At 48.6% G+C, this 22,636-nt stretch overlaps 1 protein-coding gene across 2 annotated transcripts in view; it reads right to left on the reverse strand.

Annotated features, from left to right (window-relative positions):
• Window positions 1-22,636, reverse strand: part of KIF2C (kinesin family member 2C) — a 1,365,901-nt gene that overhangs the window by 1,250,110 nt on the left and 93,155 nt on the right. For both annotated transcript variants that reach the window (XM_085602797.1, XM_085602796.1), the window contains exon 2: window positions 18,768-18,862. In XM_085602797.1, the coding sequence (XP_085458923.1) occupies window positions 18,768-18,862 (95 nt within the window). The remainder of the gene's footprint in view (window positions 1-18,767; window positions 18,863-22,636) is intronic.

Genomic DNA, 22,636 nt, shown 5'->3' on the forward strand with positions numbered 1-22,636 from the left:
CACAGCAAAGCCTTGCTGAGCAAGAGAAAGGGCAAACTGTAGAATATTAGACAGACGAGCCTTCAAGGGATCAATGGACCTCTCCACACCAGAGAACAAATTTAGACCACCTATATGAATAAATAGATTTGGTGGAGTGTCGCTTTGCCGATAAAAAAACATCCACCACATCCGGCGGGAGAGAGAAAGAATTCAGGTTGCCCTGTTCAATCTCCAGGCATTAAGGTGTAAGCTCTGGAGGTGGGGGTGTAGAACCTGCCCCTCCGACTGCGAGAGGAGGTCTGCCCTCAGAGGGAGACGGAGCGGAGGGCACGAGGAGAGGTGGAGAAGATCCGTGTACCACACCCTTCTTGGCCAATCCAGGGCGATCAATATAACTTGGGCCCGATCTTGGCAAATCTTCCTCAGAACTCGAGGAATCAAGGGTATGGGAGGAAACGCGTAAAGGAGTCGTGAGCCCCAACTCATCTAAAACGCGTCCCCCAACGCTCCCTGCATCGGATACTGGAGACTGCAGAACAACGGACAGTGCGCGTTCTCGCGGGTGGCAAATAAACCACCCGAGGAGTTCCCCGCGTCCGAAAGACGTGACGAACCACCTCCGGATGGAGCCTCCACTCGTGGTCGGCAGAGAACTGCCGACTGAGACTGTCCGCACGCACGTTCAGAACCCCGGCCAGATGATTTGCCATCAGACAAATCTGATGGTCCTGAGCCCAGGACCATAGACGCAGGGCCTCTCTGCAGAGACAAAGAGACCCCACTCCTCCCCGTTTGTTTATATACCACATCGCGGTAGTGTTGTCCGTCAGGACCTGAAGAGACTGACCGCGAAGGGAAGGGAGGAAGGCCTTGAGCGCCAAACGTATCGCCCGCAATTCCAGAAGATTGATGTGAAGCAACCTTTCTCTGGAGACCAAAGACCCTTGATCTCCAGATCCCCCAGATGAGCACCCCACCCTAAGGTGGATGCATCCGTTATCACTGTGGCCACCGATGGAGGAAGATGAAAGGGCTTTCCTTGAGACGGATTGCCCTCCAAGCCCCACCAAGATAGATCCACCGCAGCTTCTCTGGAGATCCTCACAGACTCCCTGAGATCTCCCTTGTGCTGATACCACTGCTTGCGGAGGCACCACTGGAGCGCCCTCATGCGCCAGCGTGCATGGTTGACCAACAGAATGCAAGAAGCAAACAGACCGAGCAGGCGAAGGACCTTCAGAACCGGAACAACCGCCCGTTGTAAAATAAAGGAATCATTTCCTGAATGTCGAGAATCCTTTGAGGAGGAGGGAATGCTCGACAAACAGACCGAGCAGGCGAAGGACCTTCAGAACCGGAACAACCGCCCCGTTGTAAAATAAAGGAATCATTTCCTGAATGTCGAGAATCCTTTGAGGAGGAGGGAATGCTCGACAAACAGACCGAGCAGGCGAAGGACCTTCAGAACCGGAACAACCGCCCCGTTGTAAAATAAAGGAATCATTTCCTGAATGTCGAGAATCCTTTGAGGAGGAGGGAATGCTCGACAAACAGTAGTGTCCAGTACCGCACCTATGAACAGGTTGCGCTGAGAGGGCACCAGGTGAGATTTGGGCACGTTTATCGAAAAACCCAAGTTGTACAACAGTTGAGTTGTATCCCGCAGATGATGCAGCACCTTCTCTGGAGACTCCGCTTTGATCAGCCAGTTGTCCAGATAGGGGAACACTGAGATCCCCGACCTTCTGAGATGGGCTGCCACCACTGCCATCACCTTCGTGAAGACGCGAGGTGCAGAAGTAAGACCAAACGGGAGGACCGCAAACTGATAATGCTGCGACCCTACCGTGAAACTGAGATACTTTGTGCGACTTCAGGATTGGGATGTGAAAATACGCATCCTGCAAGTCGATGGACACCATCCAGTCCTCCTGATTCAGCGCTTGAAGAACCTGAGCAAGGGTGAGCATCTTGAACTTTTCTTGTTTTAGATAAAGATTCAAGATTCTGAGGTCCAATATCGGACGTAACCTGCCGTCCTTTTTCGGAATCAGGAAATACCGGGAGTAGCATCCCTGACCCTTCTCCTGCTCTGGAACCACCTCTATCGCACCTTTCTGAAACAACTTCAGGACTTCCTCCTGCAGGAGAAGACTGTGGTCCTCCGAGCAAGCCCCTTGGCAAGGAGGGTAATTTGGAGGGAATTCCCGAAAGGGAAGGGCGTACCCATTTTCCACAAGATCTAGAACCCAGAGATCTGTAGTTACAGATTCCCAATCTTGTAGAAAATGGGTAAGCCGGCCCCCCACAGGACCAGCATGATCCGGAATGGCAGATCTAGGGCTGTTTTGCGGTGGTGGGAGGGGCTGAGGAAGAGGAGAGCTGACGGCCACATGTGCGACCCCAGATTCTTCCTCTGTAACCTCTCGACAAGGAACCTTGCTGCTGCGGAGTCTGCTTATAGGTTTGAAAAGATGTCCTTCCAAAACCTCTGTACCTCGGCAAAGACCCTCTTGACTGAGACTGGAGTCCCAAAGATTTAGCAGTTGCCTTGCTCTCTTTGAATCTTTCCAGAGCAGCATCTGCCTTTTTCCCCCAAAGAGGCCAGACCCATCAAACGGTAGATCCAATAGGGTTGTTTGCACATCTTGAGAGAACTCCGATGTTCTCAACCAAGCACTTCTTCTAGTTGCAACAGACGACCCCCATGATCCTTGCAACAGAATCTGCAGAGTACAGCCCACTTTGGATCACTTGCCGCGCAGCCGCCTGAGCATCAGCCAAGATGTCGTTAAAACCAGATCTATCCTCATCAGGTAGTTTCGGCACCAGTTTTAGCCAAATCCATCAGCGTGTGTACATAGCGTCCCAAAAGACATGTGGCGTTAGTCGATTTCAAAGCCATGCTGGCTAATGTAAACACCTTCTTTGCCGATTGGTCCAGCCTTTTTGCTTCTCTGTCCCCAGGGACCTGTGGAAAAGCTCCTTTAGACTTCCCAGAACAAGCCGCCTGAATTACCAGGCTCTCAGGCGATGGATGAGACGACAACAATTCTGGATCCCCTGGGGCCGCTCTGTATCTCCTAGCGATCGTCTTAGAGACCGCAGGAGCAGAAAAAGGTTTGCGCCACACCTCCAACACAGGTTCCACAATGGCCTCATTAAAGGGAAGAAAAGGTTCCGATACCGCTGTAGGAGAATGCAACACCTCAGTCAAAATGTTCGACTTAAACTCCGTTGTTGGAAGTTGGAGATCAAGCAACTCCGCAGCTCTCCTTACGACTGCATGTTAGGGTGCAACGTCCTTGGATGGCTCATCTGATGGCTGAGTAATCTCCCACTCAGGAGACCGGTCCAAGCCACTAGCCTCCTTAAGCTCGTCAAAAACCTCATCCGACTCCACCAATTCTCCATCTTCCGCTTCCTCCTGAAGGTATCTCTGCTCCTCAATAATCCTGAGTCTCCCTTCTGGAACGAATTCGTATCCTCGGCGGCGCCGTAATCGACTCAGACGGCGCCGGTGCCGGCGTCGACCGTGGATCCGGCGGAGCCATCGGCGTCGAACGAGGTCGAGCCGGAGCCGGCGAGGATGGAAGCGGCGTAGACGTTCTCGGAGCCGGAGGATTCCAAGACGGCATCGCTGGATAAAATGGATAGAAAGGGGCCTGAGGATACACTTGCGGCACCCCCAAGTTAAATGCCAAAGGACCCGTCGGACCCGCAGGTGCACCAGGGACATACATGGAACGAGCAAATACCCCATACATCGCATGTAAGTAATGAGGGGTCCTGACCTGGCCCAGGGAAGGCAGGATACTGGCCAGGCCCCACCGGACTCGGGCCAACCGGCGCCGACGGTGGAATTAACGGCGTCGCAGGCTCACCCGGGGCTTGAAGATCTTCCGGGGCCGGAGATGGAGCCGGAGCCGGAGACGGAACCGGAGCCGGAGACGGAACCGGCGTCGGAGTCCGGGCTGGAACTGGCGAAGCCGGAGACAAAGAGACCACCGGAGATGAAGGACCAGCAGGCGAACCCGGCACAGGAGAAGGAGAAACAGAGTCCCTTCGACGCCGAGCAGGTGACTTCGGCGCCGTGCTCTTATCTGAATGGTGCTGAGAGGAGTGTTTTCTCTTTTTCTTGTGCTTCTTAGCTCGAGAAGCATGCCCCGAAGTCGCCTTAGACGCCGACCTCGACTTCGATCGAGACCTCGATCTCTATCTCCTTCTCCCTCTCTTGTCCTTCATTCTGGCAATAAAGAGCTTTGCCTCCCGTTCCTTCAGAGCCTTCGTGCTCATCTTACGACAGCTGGTACAGCCATCCACGTCGTGGTCCGAGGATAAACACCACACAAAGTCCTCATGTGGGTCAGTGATGGACATATGCTTGCCACACTCCCGGCAAGGCTTGAACCCAGACTTCTTTGTCGACATCTTCAAAGAAGAAAGGAAAAACAACGAAAATACACAAAGTATCAAGGACGCTAACAGCGATTCCCGAAATCCGTTGGCTTCGACAGCGCGGAAAAAAGGGAACTGACGTCATCACGCCGACGAGGTGGTCTTATGGAGCCGGTGACGTCAGCGGAGTCGCGAGCGGAGCCGTGTCTCTGACGTAGTCGTCGACCCCATCGGCGTGGACTGCTACAAAAGTTTCCGAATGTTGCTGGCGCAGGGGATATTCGCAAGGTGAGGAATCCACTGGCAGATGTATCCATCAGAAAGGGCTTTTAGCTGCATGTGGTGCTTTACACAGACAACGGAATACACACTAAATAGTGTTTGCATGGAAGAGTGCGAACAGCGGCACATGGTGACTGCTATACTGCACGTGAAGGACTGGTTCCTCGCACTGTTGCACACCTCGAAAATATTAGCAGGGTGTTCTGTACCTCACATGTCTTAGTTACCCTCGAGTGGAGCAGGGTGGCGTCTGTGCTGACTCCCCTTTCCTCACCAGAATTGAGAGGGTCTGTGCGCCTAAAACAACAAAAACACAAAACAAGCATTTACAATGCAATGGGTCTCGCATTTACTCGAGTTTAAGCTATTGGCATTTGATACGACTATGGGTTTTATTTATGTTTTAAAAGCCAAAACATAAGTCATTTTGTCATATACAATGCCAATAGCTCAAACTAGCTTAAATGCGAGACCTAGAGCATTGCAAAGGCAAGGCGCCGACAACGGGAGAGGGTGCGGGGTAAACAAGGTCCAAAGCACGTCCTGCCTGCAGTAAAAGAAAGTGAATAAAATAGTGCTCACAGTCTAAACACGAACCCTGGGCCCGTCGCCATGGGAGGTGACAAATGAAGAGGCGGCGGTACTAAGGAGACTAACAATCCTATTTTCGAATCAGAAGTCAGCATTCAAGACAGACGGACAAGCCAATGGCAAAAATGGGCTGTGCTATTTTCTACTTGACCACAAGTCTCGCAGAGCAGAGCATACGCGCTGACTCAAGTTCGGCCTAAAAAACCCATGCGCGCGACAGGCACACGTTCGCCGTTGCCAAGCCCGTGCACACTACTCCTTCACCACGTTTGTGCTGGTTTCCAGTCCAGGGAAGACATAGCTTAGCAGTTCGGGCTGGACTATTCCCATGAGGGACAGAGTCAAGACTGATTTGCATATAGCTGTGTCTGAAATGGGGTGACTAAGTGAGCTAAAGAACGATTATGGATTCAACCCACACCTGTGACTGGGGGTGAGTGTCTGAAAAGTTTCAGCGCTCCGTCCATCATCTCCTTGTGTTTGCTTTGTGGGCCCTGGGTTGGCAGCGTATGCCCAGATGTGGGTCCCTTGCTCACTTTGCCACTGGATTCAAGCTCCATGATGCTGGTTTCCGGTCCAGGGAAGACCTGGCTTGGCAGTTCGGGCTGGACTGTTCCCATGAGGCACAGGGTCAAGACTGATTTGGATATGGCCATGTCTAAACTGGGGTTGCGAAGTGAGCTAAAGAACGATAACTGATTCAAACCAGATCTGTAACTGGGGGTGAGGGTCTGAAAAGTTTCAGCGCTCCGTCAATATTCTTGCGTTTGCCAGTTTATAGTTCCATTGTATTAATTTGTGAAAGAATGGTCTGTCACTAAGGAAAGATTTGCATCCTTATGTCGAAGTTGTACAAACTTGAATAATGCAAAGTCTTTACTATTACGGTGAGCTCTGAAGAATTGCAACAAGCAGCGAGCTCAGACTATTGACGGAGGTTGTAGTGTAAAAACATGCACACGTTTGAACAAACCAAGGACATTCAAACCTAAGAACTATCGCTTCTTGACTAATTGCAGCCTTTGCATGTAAGTTTACAGCAATGTGGCAACATCAGAGTAGTGTTGGAATTCAAAACCCTGACATAATACGAGCCCTGGCATAATCATAGATATTCTAGGCCTGGGCTTAGTTCTGCTACGTGGAACTCAGTGAAGTGACCAAAAGACTCTGCCGCACTAGGGGGAGTTTCGCAGGCGTGAGGGTGCATTTGGTCACAGTTCGCGTTGATTTTCAGCACCAGGTGTTTGTTCCGTGCTGTAAAATCAGAGCGAGCGGCACCATGTGCAGTGCAAGAGGTTGATATTTTTCTGCTGATCGAATAGAAGTTCTACTCAATTGGCAGCTTTCTCAACACTAACTGAAGGTTTCTCAAAGCAAGTAGTCGCGACCACCCGCATGGAGATATCTGACCACCCGCATGGAGATATCTGACCGCACGCACGGAGAAATCTTGCTGACAGGTGGATTTATTGCTCGCCAACTTGACCTTGGCGAGCAAGAAGCAAGGCAAAATAATCTGCTTTTTTCAGAACTCTATGTGCTCTGCAGAGCGCGGAAAACTCAATGAAGAGCCCGGAGTTCACCACACAGGCCTTCTATTATCAGATCTCAGATTTGACCACACAGTCAACTCCATACACAGCACTGAAAGGTACAAGTGGATTATTTGAATATATATATTTTTTAAACAACTCAAGTAGATTTCTGAAGTAGCCCACCCCTTGGATAAGTACGTTTTATAAATAAAAAAAGCCCCTGTACATATGACTTGAGAGCAAAAATGAAAACACTTGTGGCTTTTTTTCCCCCACTTACTGAACACTAAATGCTACATTGGCATTAGTGTCATAAAAAATGACAAGCTAAGTATGCTGCAGTTTTCTGTGCCCAGCACAGATGTGTGTTGTCTGCAGATTTTAGACCTACTCCAGAGATTTTCAACCCCATTTTACTGGCAAAAAACGTGTGCAGAAGAAAACAAGAAGCATTGGCAAAACCAATCTCTTGGACTACTGGCTTTGCAAATGTATTGCGGATTCTGTTCAGCAGCAAAGAAATTCTTTTTGCTGGTACATCAGCAAGAAACAAAGAAAAACTAGCTTGATTACTTGTATGCAAGTATGCGTCATTGGGCCAACTTGAGCCCACCCGATACCATAAGCATGCGTCACCACACATGCTTGCATACAGCATTTAGTTTACTTATTTTATTTACCCTTCTACAACATTTAAAAAATATAAATTTGGAGTGTGAAATCGCACATTGGAGTGGGTGTGGGGGGGGGGGGGGGGGGGGGGGGGGGGAGTGGGACTGAATTACTCCAGTTTGACTATCAAATCCAAATGTTTTCTTCTTTTATTATATACACACACACACACACACACACACACACACACACACACACACACACACACACACACACACACACACCCCCACACCCCCCCCCCCCCCCCTCCCTACCTGGCAACCATTCAGGTAGGAAGGAGGGGGAAAAAAAGCAAAAAAGCCAATGAAGGAAGCAATAGACAAGCTGGGGCAGGGAGAGAGTTACAGGAGGGTGTGTAGGGGTGTCCGATATTTGAGGGGTGAAGACATATACAAGGGCGAGAAAACACTGCCATGAAGTGCTGAGTGATAAAGTAAGATAGTTGCCTGAATTTGTGCAATGGAAGGATACAGGTTACTCAGGCAAAAGGATGGTAAATTATTTGTGCTCCAGGGAAGAGAAACTCAGAAAGTGAAGGAAAAAAAAAATATCAACTGCATATGAAGCAACACGCTCCTCGGCTCCCTAATATGGGGTAAGGGACGACACAGGATCGCGCTGGCAAAACTGAAACTACCCACGACACAAGGGGGACTCGGGGCCCCGACCTTCGAGGCCTATTTTCTTGCGGCACAGCTTCAATGGCTTTCCTATTGGACAGCTGATAGATACGCGTCCGAAACATACACAGAAATGGGCCGGGTGACGATGCCGGAGTTGCGGCGTCTGCTCCTACCGGGTGCACGACCCATCAGGACTTACCCCCTCCAGATAGAGGTAGCCCGGAAATGTATCCAACGCATACACCGCATGACCCCAGACAGACCTCCTTACACACCGCTATTGCCACTGGTGGGCTGGCCTAAAAATACCCAGTTCTTTACCCCTGCCATGCTTCAGGCCTGGACGTCCAGAGATGCCACCGAAGCAGAAATACTATTCGAGGAGGGACAACTAAGACCATTTCAACAACTTGTCGCTGACTACGACCTCCCCCCGGGTCAATTCCTACGGCACCGTCAGCTCATCAGCCATTACCGACAATACTATGACCTCACACAAGGGAAGCCCCCCACACATCCGGTCCTACACACAATACTACGAATGGGAACGGGACGGCATCTCACCACATGGATATACAAATCAATCAGGGAGTTGACGCCACCTCTACTAGGGCGCTTGCGGGCCCGGTGGGAGGAGGAGGCTGGACGGGCATTTCATGATAACGAATGGGAGAGGGCACTTGAATTCCCCAAGAAAGTATCCAGGAATGCACGCTTTAAGAATATACAATTCCACATACTGCATAGGGCCTACTTAACACCAGCACACCTACAGCGTTTCTATCCTGATACCACGTTTCTCTGCCCCCGCTGTCAGGCGCCAGTCGCAGACTTTCATCATATGTTCTGGGCCTGTCCGGGTATCCACGCTTTTTGGGAGACTGTCCACACGACACTCCGAGATCTCACCGGCCTCACCCACCTAACCACATGGGAGGGTTGCACGCTTGGCATAGTCGGTCGGAGGAAACGGTATAAAGTGCCCATACGCTTTGTCTCCCTGGCTCACCTATTGGCTAAGCGCTGCATAGCCATGCACTGGCGCTCCCCTTCTGGCCCCCCGATTGCGGCATGGGTGGGGGCGGTGCTCAAATGGGCTGCAGCCGAAGAGGATGCAATACGAGAGGAGGAAGCGAAAGGCATCCGAAAAACCCCAATTTCCCTGGAATAGGCGCTGTTGCTACACCAAGTCAAACAGTCCCAGGCTCCTGCTGCATCGACCACGAACGTGACAACCCATGATGACCCACAGCCACCCACTGCGCAGGCCCACACAACTGGAGATCCCCCCCTGAGGAGTAACACCCTCCCTAGGGTTTGCTAGTATTCTGCCCTTCCCGCTAACCCGACCCACTCACCTATGCAGCGTGTCCGCCCGCGAATCCCTATCCTCCATAATGAGATACAACTGCGCCAACACTTAGAAACCAGAGGGACCACGTGTGCCCTAGACTGGCCGTACCACCTATAGTTCCATGACGACCCCCCTTAGTTTGACTTCCCCCCCCCCCCCCCTTCCCCGGTTTATAACTTGGCAAACACCTGCTGTAGCATATACAGCACCCACAGGCACTCTATGTCATCACACAGATTATTACCGATACTAGCTGATTGGCTGTATTTGTACCTTGAGACTGTGGGAAAATATATACCTGTAACAATTGTACTAATAAATGCCAATAAAAAGAAGTTGGAAAAAACTGCATATGAAGCAAGAAAAGGACAAAAAAAAAGCAAGCAATGGTTAAGAATTGGGCTAGTAAAATGCCATCTAAAGGTTTGGTATGGTGCACACAAAGTCTTTCAACAGCAAACAGCTAAAAGGACTGTAAGCGAGACCTAGAAATGAGGAATGGGTGGGCAACAAGAAGCAAGGGTGCAATAGCCAACACCAACAAAAGCTAGGGGCACTGATCATTTATTGCATTGGCAGCTAAGGTCCTTTTTATCTGGGCAGTTAAAGGAAACTGACGCACTCACCTAACAGAGGCTTTTATCCCAAGCACATGCCAACTCTAACGAGCATTGGCATAGCCAATAGGTCTCGCTTTTGGGACCTTATAAGTATTTAGTTTTGCAGCACAATATCCTTGGTGCAACAACATCAGCTGTTGCATGGCTAAACCTTGTACCTTATAAGTGTTTAGCCATGCAACAGTTGATGTTGCAGCAAGGATATTGTGCTGGATAACTAAACACCTAATGTCCCAAAGGGGGTACCTATTGGCTATGCCAATGCTTGTTTAGCGATGTTGTGCAGCATGGATAAAGAGGAACCCCCCCATTAAAAAAAATAGATGCTATTATGCAGTCGCAGCAGCTGTGTCATTTTGTAGGTAAAAGCACACACATGAACGCACCTACAGCGTGCCTGTTAAGTTTACTTCTTATTTACTGATCCAAGTTATACTGGTAAATAAAGAAAAATAAAGCAGTGCCAAAGCTTTTTTTTTTTTTATTTAATTTTTTTTAAGGAGGGTGGAGGGAAATAACGAAAGCAGGGCTCAGAAGCAACATGGAGAGTACTGGTGCAGGAAAGTTTACAGAGGATGGAGTACGCGTTTGTGTGTGCGCGCTAGAGAGCGTGCATTTGTGTGTGTGTGTGTGTGTGTGTGTGTGTGAGAGAGAAAGAGCGTGCATGTGTGCGTGCCTGTGTGGGGGAAGAGTCAAGCTAAAAGCACCAGTGAAGGTCTTCCTGCAACTACCCACGTCACCAGTACTGGAGGCCTGGCAGGGAGCATGGGGTCCTTGTATCATAATAAAAGCACCAATGAGTGACTTACCGTGCCTAGCAGGAATCAATGGTGCTTCGGCACTACACACCAAAGAAAGCGAATGCATGTGCGCGTGAGTGCGCGCACGAGAGAGAGAGAGAGCGCGTGCGTGGGCGTGTGTGTGTGTGAGAGAGAGGGGGGAGAGAGCGGGCATGTGTGCGTGCATGCGTGACAGCAAGAGTGTGCATGTGTTCGTGTGAGAGAAAGTGTGTGTGAGTGAGAATGTGCGTGTGCGTGCCTGTGTGTGAGAGAGCTTGCATCTGTGCGTGCATGTGTGTGAGAGAGGGGGAGAGTGAAAGAGCAGAGAGTCCACATGTCCGAGTGAGCATGCATGTGTGCCTGTGTGAGAAAAAGAGCGTGCATGTTTGCATGCCTGTGTGTGAGAGAGGGGGAGAGAGAGAGCGTGCATGCATGTGTGAGAGCTTGTGTGCATGAAAGAGTTGATGCTGCATGGCAGAACATGCTGGGGATCCCACAGCAACCCTCGAACCCCTGTAGGCATGCGTTTCGTGGAAAACATGAATATGACTCCAACTCGAGGTTTGTAGGCGTGTGTAGGGCACCCTGCCATCCCAGAAAAGTAGACTGTGTCAACTCTGCTAATAACAAACACAATTAATACAATGCACACATTAAAGCACGGAGGTTTCTAATCGGATGAAGGTCTACGTTGGTTTTGATTAGATGAATCGGGTGGCTCTGTATCATAGGTTATTAGACTTGGATTCCTGTACTGGCTTGATGTATTGAACTTTTATGAAGCGGTCTTGTTACGCATGATTTAATTACGAGATCTAAATCTGCACACTAGTTAATTACAATCTTAACGTTAGTAATATTAAACTGTTTAGCACATTGAGGGTTGTCATGGCTTGACAAGGGGATTGGTTTCCGAGAAGAATCTGATCTGCACATAGTTATTGTAAAATGTTTATTATAGCATAATATCACTGAATTACACAACCGGTACCTGCAAGCCTTTAAATACACAGGGCTCGAAAAATCTTTAAAAAATTCGTACTTGACCTGCAGGTCTAGTGACTAGAAGTTTCTACTCGAACTAACATCATTGTACTCGACCCACAAATTGGTTGCATACAAATTTTCTTCAAAACCTTTGCAGCGCAGTTGATCTAGGACCAGTAAGACACGATACATTTTTTTTTGCCTTATTACCATTCTCACTGCAAGGTTTTGAAAGTTACGAGCATGGCCTTGGATAAACACTCATCAGTACTCGGGTACACCACTGAACCTTAAACATACTAGAGTGCGGCCTCAGATAAACACTCTTAGCAGTACTCTGGTACACTACTGTATGTTACACATACTAGAGCATAGCCCTGGATGAATACTCTTAGCAGAACTCTGGTTCACCGCTGTACCTTAAACATACTAGAGTACGGCTCCGGTGGCTCAGCATCCTGTGATTCCGAGCAAATCCCTTAATCTTTCCCTGCCTAACAAAACTGAGTGTGTCCTTGTGTAACGTAACTGGTGCTCATGTAAAGCACTCAAATATCTTCAGGTCGAGTAAGCGCTATATAAATCTGCAAAACAAAAACTCTTAGCAGTACTCGGGTACACCGCTGTACCTTAAACATACTAGAGCACAGCCTAGGAAAGGGCAGATCGCACCGTGGCTTGGGACAGAAGCAACTGTATGACTGGAACGTTTTTACGGGCTCCTGCATTTGTATTTTATGTCCCAGCTATCAGACCAGGCATGCTGTGTAAGCACAACTAGGCAAAAACCAAAAGGAAATGATGGACGGAGTGTTGAACATTGCAAGCACTCACCCCCAGTCAACTGATCTGGGTTTAATCCATCACCGTTCTTTAGCCCACTCTGCCACCCCAGTTCAGACATGGCCATATGCAAATCAGTCTGACCCTGTGCCTCATTGGAACAGTCCAGCCCGAACTGCCAAGCCATGTCTTCCCTGGATCGGAAACAAGCTTCCTAGGACCGGTTTCTGGCATTTCAGCCGTCTTCAGCACAACTAGAGCCACAAACAAAACTGCCCTGCTTGAACGTGACACGATATCATCATTTTCCATAACTCCTTTCCAGGTCGCCGACGTGGGGACCCGTCTGTCAAAGCGGCGGTGAAGCCTTTCAGCGCAATTTCACACCATAGATTGTGATTACAGCCTGCTCATACATCTGTTTCACTTCCTGGTGAGCTCCACGGCCTGGCCTTTCAACTTAATGAAGTCGGCGCCAGCCAGATCCTCCTTGTGAACGGCCGTGCTTCATTTACAATTAATAAAAAATCACCCAGGGAAATAAAAAGATAGGAGTTTAACTTGATTGGTTGTACAATTTGGAGTGGACATATTTTCGTTCTTGTCCACTTTTCTCCAGCCTCCTTATATTTTTACCTCTTTTATCTTTGCCAACCCACCCATTCACTCCTTCCTTACTATAGATCATATTCTGCAGCAAAATATTTTTGTAATTAAAATAAAGGGAATCGTGGGGCGCGGTTCACCCTCTGCATCCCGCCGGTGCACACCCGCCTTGTAGAGCTGGGTAATTCAACACCTAAGCTGTGAGAAAAGAAAAAATTTCCTGCACTTCCATCTGGCGCCTTGATGGGCACAGCAGGCAGCTTGTTTGCATCTCGCGAGCTACCATTGGATGAGGCACGTGCAGTGAGTGCCCTCTGGCCGCCCTCTATTACGAGTCCATGAATGCTTTGCAGTTTCGAAATCTCCAACCTTTTTCATGTGCCTCATCTAGCTGTGGTTCTCTGAGCACTATCAACCTTCTGATCACAGGCAGTTCGCAGTGCTAATGTGATCGCACACGTTAATTATAATTGTCTACTGCCTAATTTCTAGTTAACTAGGTTTATTTACGTTGCCGGTAAGTTTGTGCTTTTCCAGGATAGAAGACTCCAAGTCTGAAACAATAACAAGCATAACAATAGCCCCCGCTATGCGTCAATCCCCTTCAAAGCCACTCTCCCCAACAATCGGAGCAAGAACCCCTGACCCGCAGCGGTGTTCCCTGTGAGAAGTTGGCCTGATGTATGATGTCACTAGTTCTAGTGTACACCTTATATCAGTCCAAACAACCCTTATGGTGATTGGTTGTAAAGTCAACCTTATAGACCAGCTATCCTAGTGGTAGCATGGACAAGAGCAGTCATAGGCTAAACTCTGAATGGCATGTGAAGCCAGCTGTGATACCATATATAATCCCTTGAATACCAAATGAAAGGACACCACAACAGATATATATCAAAATAAAGTGTATTTATTCTAGACAAACCCTCAGCACTCTTTGAGATTAGAGGCAAGTACAACACAGTCTTATTTAAGCATACATTAAGTCACACAGGTAAGTAATACAGTTAGGCCCTAGGGGCCACGCAAACCATATACTAAAGAAGTGGTATAAGGACCACTGTCACGGAAATAGAATAGGCCTAGGGAATCGCTGGGGCTACACTACACTAGCAACAGTTAGGAAGTGGGAGGCCCACGGGATTCAGGTGCAGAGTGGAAACACTCACGCGTAATGCGTAAAAGTCGATAGAAATAGTAGTTGTTAGCAATTAACAGTTTAAGGACACTTCTGAAGCAGCTAGAGAGTCGAGACTCGGAAACTAGACCCTAGGATAGTCACTACCCTTGTGAGCACCGAAGTACCCAAGTTACCTAGCCCACAGGTTGTGGGTGCATATGTGTGAACTTGCGTCGGGTTTTGTCGTGGACTTTTATGGATGCCTGAAGGAAGGTTGCTGACAGGCAGTCAGTGAAGAGTGTCCGGTGGATCCCAAGGCTGGGATCAAGAAGAGAGGAGACCTGCAAGCAGAAGGGACAGAGTCAAGGTCACTAGCCAGTGACCACGTGGAACCAGGAAGGAACCAGGCGATGTCGTGAAGATTGCAGGTGAAGGTGAAGCTTGTTGCTGCAGCCACGAGGACCAGGGAACGTCGAGGACGACCAGGACCAGGAGGCGAGCTGTCCCACGAAGGCTCTTGCTGTCGGCGGCGAAGTTGGACTAGGACTCACCAAGCCTTGGCAAGCGGAACCCACGAAGAACGGAGGACTTGCTTCTGGTGCAGACCAGGAAGGTCTGGGGTGCTTCTCATTTGCAAGGAAGCGGGAGCCAGTCTGGAGGAGCCAAACCAGCAGTGAAGATTTCTGGATGCGTCGTCACAAAGGCCACTAGCCAACGGGCAAGCAACCGGACAGGCGCGGCAAGCAGGAAAATGCAGAAGGGCCCCACGCAGGACTCGTCGAGTGTGGGGGGCTGATCTTCGGTGCAGATGGTGCTTGGGGTTGGGGCTTCTCAATCCCCGGTGCACAACTTCGAGGGTGCCTCAGAAGTTGCGCTGGAAGATACTAGCCACTTTTCCCAGGTAGCCGGTCCCACGTCTCTCGTTGCCTCCACGGATCTCAGCTCGGCTGTGGATGTGGATCAGGGTCGGAGAAGTCTGGAAGTCAAGGCTCTGGTCGGGCTCTGCAGTCGGTCCCTCGTAGAACTTCAGCAAAGCAAAGGGTAGTCTCTTGATGGTGCCTGTTTGCACAGGGTAGCCACTCCTTGGCCACAAGGGAGATTCTTCAGTCTTCTTCTTTCGTCGAATGTCGAAGGTCCAGAGCTTCTGTTCAAGTTGCAGGTTCAGGATAATCTAATCTCCTGGGGCCCAGCTACCACTCTTATACTAATCTGGGGGGCTGGGTTACCTGCTAGGTCACGCCTTATGGGTGGGACCTGGGAGGGGGGTGGTTACACCCCCTTCCCTTTGTCCAGTTTCGCGCCAGGACTGGGGCTGGAGTGCCCCAGCACCGGTTTGAACTGGACTATGCATGGGACACCTTGTGTGCCCCAGGCATGTCTCATTCCTTTCAGCCCTCCCTGCCCCAATACACTAAAGTCTGTCTGGGGAGGTGCTAGCACCTCCCCAAGCAGGAAACCTATTGTCCAAGCCTCCCTTGCCGGGATCACTCCCAGCAGCAGGAGGTCAGATTCGTGTCTGTGGCAGCATCATCCATTTTGTGATGCTGAGGCTTTGGTTAGAGTTAAACAGCAAAGTAGGATTTTAACATGTCTCTCCCTCTAGAAGGGAGGAATAATATCCTCATCACCAGAAATGGCATGGGGGTATTATTCCAAAGTGTTAGACACCTTACAAGACATGTTTTGATAAAGCCAAACCATAGTTACCATAACCGTTTAAGATTAGAAGGCACTTTAAGAGTATATGGTAGGCTATATCATAGAACAGCTATAAGGACATGGTTCCGAAAGCTGCAGACAGGCTCAGCTCATGCTAGAGCACCATCTCACATGTTACCAAGCACTCTGCCTCCAGGATTGTTAAGGCCTGCCATAGGAGTGGCTGACAGGTACACATGTGTCTATTTGAAGGGTAGATATAGGTATACTATATCTAAGCAAGGGGTGATTACACGACCTTGCCCCAGCTGAGTGATCAGCCAGTTGTGTCTGATTGGAAGGCCAGACCAGGGGTGGCATAATACATGCTGCAGCCCCTGGGAGGCCTAGGGTACACCTATGCCCTGGGTACCTAGGGTACACTGTACAGGGTCCAATAAGGTGATCCTTACCAATTGTGCATGTACCTAGGGTACATGGAGTCCATTTTAAGGAGAGAGCAGACGGCCTGAGACCCTGAATGGCAGGATCTCAGGCCAACTAAGTCGAAAAACCAGCTAGACACTAGGCAAAAAGTTGGGGGTAACCATAGTCAGATATCCACCTTCCTACATTCCCAACCAAGCGCACCTACCGTAGGGTCCCCCGCAGAGAGATCGAGCTCAGGATTGCATCATGGGCAGAGCTCCACTCGCAGGGCTCCCAGAAACATGGTTAAACACCCACGGTGCAGGAGGAGAACTTCTGCTTCACTAGGGCACCAGTGTCTTTTATGGCCGGCCTGCCTCCGGTCAAGTGAATTGGGTACAGGGGTTGGCAAAGGCAGTTTACACGCTTCTCCGGCAATATTTCCTGCTGCGGCTCATTGTAATCAGCCAATGAGAAGCGTGTACACTTTACTGTGCGGAGATTAGCTACCATCCGATTGGTTGATTGCCATGCAGGCTTGGTCTACTGAGGCCTAGTTGCAATCAGCCAATCAAAACTTTGCTTTTCCCGCATTTTGTCACGGCAGTTCCTGAACATTTCACCCAGCTGCCCTCTAGAGCCTTCTACCGGCACTGCGACAAAGTAGGCCTGAAAACTGTCTCGCCCTGGAAGGAATTGACTCGCATTTGCGAGCGGGCGATTACAGTTTGAGCCCTGAATACAGGAGATGCCAATGCTATTTAAGGTCACGGGGTAGCAGTATCTCGAGTGGTGCGCGCACGGCCGCGACGCGAAAGTGAAAGCAATCAAGCGCGCGGCAAGCGATACGCTTAATGAGCATGAGGAATGCCATATGACGCCTCTGCTCAAGCGCACGCCCGCACACAGGCACTGCAAGCTGTAGCTGGCAGTAGCATTTTTTGAAGCCCTTACTTAAAGTCTCGCCAGACCAGCGCAAGCGCTAGGTCAGGCGAGACCTAAAAAGAAATCTGGATAAATACAGAGGGAAATGGCAAAAAGTGACTACTACCAAAAGTGTCACTGTACCCCCTGACCAATTACCTTGTGAGGGTCACAAGATTGCAAACTTCCTGTGAGAACAAGCTTTGTTAATATGCTCTAAGAATAGACAGCACCAGTACCTACGCTACCACATGTGACATTAGTATGTTTAATCTCATTTGACAAACTTGTGCAGTCTCAGGAAGAAACACTGTAGGGCATTTAAAGGGAGGAATTCAGAACCAACCATTCGTGGTGAGGTACATAATTCTTTTACTTCTGCTGCAAGAGCCAGAATAAACTACTACAAAACCAGACATTTAGTGGCAGGCCAATGCCCCGTACAGGCTGGTGGGAAAGCATTGGCAACACTTCCGGTTTGGGCTTATCAGATATCTCAGCAGACCCACCTCAGTCAGAGGGACGTGTGCTGTCACTGAGAGGCATTCCCTAGAAGGCAAAAAAAGAACACCCGTGCTATTGGGGTCTATAGCGGGTGTACACCTTCAGAACTCCCACGGGGTTAGTTACTCAGATTTACAGCAACGCTTCTGTGGCACAAACTTTCCATTCATTTTCTAACCATTATAAATGCCCATGAACGCAGAGGAAAATTCAGCAGTACCACGCGAACACCCCTTTAGTCTAGGCCTTAATTTAGAAGAGTGAAACCCAGGAGACACTCTGTCTCGGGGCCAAAGCAGCCCGGTGGTGCACTTAGATATCTCCAGGGGGCAAGGATTTTTTCTGCCGTGGCCTCGCCTGCTAAAAGGTTTCTTATCTTTATGGGGCCATGTGTTTGGCCCCATAAAGATAAGAAACCTTTTACTTCAGAAGGAAAGCAGGCGAGGCCGTGCAAGTGGGACGGCAGAAAAAGCCGAGCGAAAACGTCACCAACAGCTCTCTCTCAATGGCTGGTCGCCGTTTAGCATAATTGGTGACGCCGGCCAATGGGAAAGAGGGGCGGGGCTTAAAGCCCTTTACTGAAAATCCCCAAAACGTTAAATCTCGCCAGCGAGACTGCGCATGTGCGCAGCCTACGCTAGCGAGACCTAAAAATGGCGATACATGCAAACTGGACTGGGACTAAATGTGCGAGGAAACTATCGGACTCTACACGAAGAATGATGAAAGGCGAGAGGGGAACAAATATATCGAAATTGGATTGTACAAGTTGGCCTGAAGACATTTGTGGTGTTAAGTTTCACCTTCGATTGACTTTAACCCTAGAACAGCTTCTAGCCACAGCTTCCAGACACTGAAGTTCATGACGCAGACAAGTGGCAATACAAGAGGCTTACAGCAGCCTAGGACTACTTGCACACTTCAGGGTTGAACTTACCTCTTTCCCTTTGGTCGTATCTCCTTCAGCCCACTCCACCGAAACAGAAGATTTGGTCCCGTTTACAGTCATTATGTTTGCATTATGGATCAATCCTACAGAGGAAGAGACACTGCAGTTACTTTACAAGAAAATGGGAAATTACTAAGTTGTCATTTTAAGGAACGAACCAAAATATCCTGGCCATGGAGGAGCTACATAGACTAGCTAAAGAAACATATGTCAAACTAACAGCCTCTTCGAAATGTAAGGACAATAAGCCTCAACTTGGGCGTTAGTTTTCTCAAATATATCATATGGCTTGTGTTTCAATTTATCAGCCACTATACAGACAAGCGTGCATCCATTTGCTAGCAGAAGCAGGTGCATAATCAGAATAAAGTATTGTGGTAGTCAAGCAGGAAAAGGCAGCAACTCCCTTTTCTGTTAAACATACACAACTTACATATAATGAATGCAACATTTCAATAGGTTCCTTCCACAATGATTAGCAAAGCTACCCACGAACAATGTTTAAAATTTGCAACAAGTGGTGCTTGGACAACTGCCATCAATATCTCAGCATAGTATAGCAAAAGAAAAGCTGTGAGAATGTAGTTCGGCTCATAAATGCAATCAACTAGTGTACATTGCTAAACAAGTTTTTTTTTACAACTATTCACAAACCTGTTATTTTTCAGGGAAGTTCTGACTCGGGTGAGTTCACCATTATAGTGTCTAATACAGTTAACTCCCTCCAATCTGCAGGACAGCACCAAGAAAATAAGAGCTAGCAAAGCTAAGTTACCAAGCTTTCATTTTTAGTTGTAGGTTACACCTAATGGCTTTCCTAATAATGGATAGCAGACGTCAGCAGCAGGATGAGCAGGAGACTCTGGTTGTGCTGAAGAGCAGTAGTGGCCCAACGACCAGATGAAAATTTGTTCCTGGGCGCACAAGGAGTAGCTTGAGGTTAGATGGCTGATCCAAAGACACAAATTTATGCAAAAAAGTCATTTTTTGTAGATCCCACAAGACTTGGGCAATTGAGGTGCAGCTGTCCTCATGCAAAGTGAGGAACAAGTGAAGTAGCCATCTTGAACTTAAGTTTACATAACCATCTGAAAAGTAGATGCCAAGACATTATACCTTAAAGGCAGTATGTTTATTCTAACCTTTTATTCAGTTTAAATAAAATGTGACAATTGTCAATTGTAAAATACTCAATTATACACTCCAATGGAGGTAGAAGGCTACACCTGAACAGCTAAGAGATAGACTGCGAGACAAACGTCTGTGGGCTGATCCAAGAGGTGTCCAGCAATGACCAATGGTTCCTAAATCGTAGACAAGGAGAGGTTTCAGTCGGGGGGGGGGGGTGGGAGGGAGGCCATCTAGCACCTTGGGTGACTTTTTAGCCACAGTGCCCTGCTAAACGTAAGGTTTTGAATGTGCAAGAAGAACCAGGAGCTCACTCTGCTTGCTACTTCTACATTTGTATAAAAAGGTTGGCTGCTATGATAAATGGGAGGCAGAGCTCCCCTCCCCAATCAGCTTCATTCTGAACAATTTTATTTTATTTAAAAAAAAAAAAATAAGTGTAAGCTGAGGTCATCAGAAGCCAGATATTTTCAATAGGTCAACGAAAGTGGTAGATGTTTTGGACTAAAATTAAGTGTTCCCTTTGGGAGTAAAGTGCTGTAAACCTGCAGATACAAGATACCTGATCAAAACAGTCTAGCCTAAAAAGCCAAATTGTTTAAGAACAGGAAATTTTGATCGATGTGCCAAAGATCCGCACGGAAAAGAATGTAGAAGAGAAAGGACTGCTTTCAAAGATTCTGTGGCAAACTTTTTGGGATACACAGCATCTACATGAAAGTGGAGTTCTCCATTACCTTCCATCCTCTTCCAAGAGCAACTTATTTAAATCCAATATCAATGCAATGTTCTCCTGGATAGGGATTTATATTCTAGCTGCAGATGTCATTTGCCATGACGGAGGGGTATGAACAGGAGAACAGGCCAAGGTTTGTAAGGTACAGTAGCAGGCACTAGGTGTGCTATACAAAGAACAAGAACTATGCCTGCAAGTCTAAGGTCTTCAAAATAAGAACAAGCCAACCCAGCATGAAGGTACAGAAAGTGGTTACTATGGTGCTAAGGATCAGATGGCTTTGAGAATCACTCAAACAGGTGTAAGGCATAGACCAATACGTGCTAAAAATAGACTATATGAGAAGGACTGAACAGAATGAGATGCAGCAGTCACAATAAAAGTAACAGGGCACAAGAGATAGGCAAATTGAAATCACAATATTTTGGCTAACTAGCATTAAACATTCCTGCAGTGCAGTGGCACCCACTGTATGAAAAATATGTGCACAATGTTCTGACAAAATGAGAGCAGAATGAACTTGTGTAGCTTAAAAATTGAAAATTAAGGGGTGTGGCATGCAGCCGACGAAGATAGCCGCACACTGAACAAGCACTCCTAGCCGTCCAATTCCCCCCAAAAACCAGTCATCTGCAGGTCCTTCACTTGCTCGAAGACTTCTGTAGTTCACCGAAGTACACACCGGCAGTTTGAGATCAGCTGCTTGAGTGGCGGAGACTACCCGGAGTGCTGAGGCAAGCAGGGGCCAAGGCCTAAGATGGCGGCGGCGGCTCGTGCTGAGACTCGGTTATAAACAGGAGCAGACAGACGACACAGGGACTTTGATCAGAGGTTCCCTGACCCCTATCCTGAGTTCGGTCGGGATACCGGCCGATGGAGTGGAAATCTGAGCCGGTGCTGCCTCCCCAACAGGAGGAGAGAAGTGAGGTGGGCTTGGCGAGAAGACAAGGACCTGGCCACGCATGGTTGGCAGCACCGAGAGTGTAAAGCTGCCTCCTGCTGTGGGTGGTCCTGCGGAGGCTAGAGTTGTTAAGAGGAGAGGTCACACCCAAATATGCGGACCAGATTGTGGAAAGAGGATCATATGACCTGCGGAGGGGGGCGGTCATCCAGGCATCGCAAGCGGAGCAGCGGGAGCCAGTGTGTTGAACCTTTGGCGCGGCCCCCCCCTTTTTTTGAGACGAGAGTGCAGGGGAGTTCCCTATGCTTTGCTGCACGTGGAGAGCCTGCCGGCACTGGGCTATGCTGCACTGCCAGGGGGCAAAATGTGGACTTGGAGGCACCGGTGTAGTCTAGTTCCTAGGACCCACCAGGACCTGTGCGTTTTGGATGACCTAAACTGAGGGCTTGGTGTGCAGACAGACTCTGGACACCCCCCAAAGGATAAGTCAGCCATTAGACCAGCTAGCTCTACAGTGCCACTATCACCCCCCTGTATTCTACAGCAGTGTAGGTAGTTTCTGGCAACCACTGAACAGGACAACCCAGATTCCTCAGGTATCGTTTAAACAATACGGTATCTTTCGCTCAGTCACTTGTGCTTACTTTTCTCAGAATACACATAGAATGACGATTATAACAGTTTCAATCATTTATTGGTCAAGCGTCAGTCTAGTGTGAAACATATTGGCAGCGACAATAAAAAGACAGGAGCAGACAAATTTAATCTCCGGTACCAATATCTTAAAAAGTAGATACATTTCTACCATAGTGCTAATAATCATATTATATAAAACAATAGCATTGGCGTATTCCTACCATGCATAGCCTACCTGTGGAAATGTGTAATATGTTACTTAGCATAAGCAACAGCTATTTTGGCTGTGGTGTCCATCAATGTTCCCTCTAATTTCTTTCCTCTGTGCGCTGCAACCATGGCTATGTGCGCCAGGAACCAGACCGCGCGTGTGCGCGGCGCCAAATGTCGCTCAGAACGTTTACTTTAAAAAGTGAAAAGATGGTGCATTTTCACACATACAGTGCCACAATAAGG

This window comes from Triturus cristatus, chromosome 4_2, assembly GCF_964204655.1.
Source record: "Triturus cristatus chromosome 4_2, aTriCri1.1, whole genome shotgun sequence".
Classification (NCBI taxonomy): domain Eukaryota; kingdom Metazoa; phylum Chordata; class Amphibia; order Caudata; family Salamandridae; genus Triturus; species Triturus cristatus.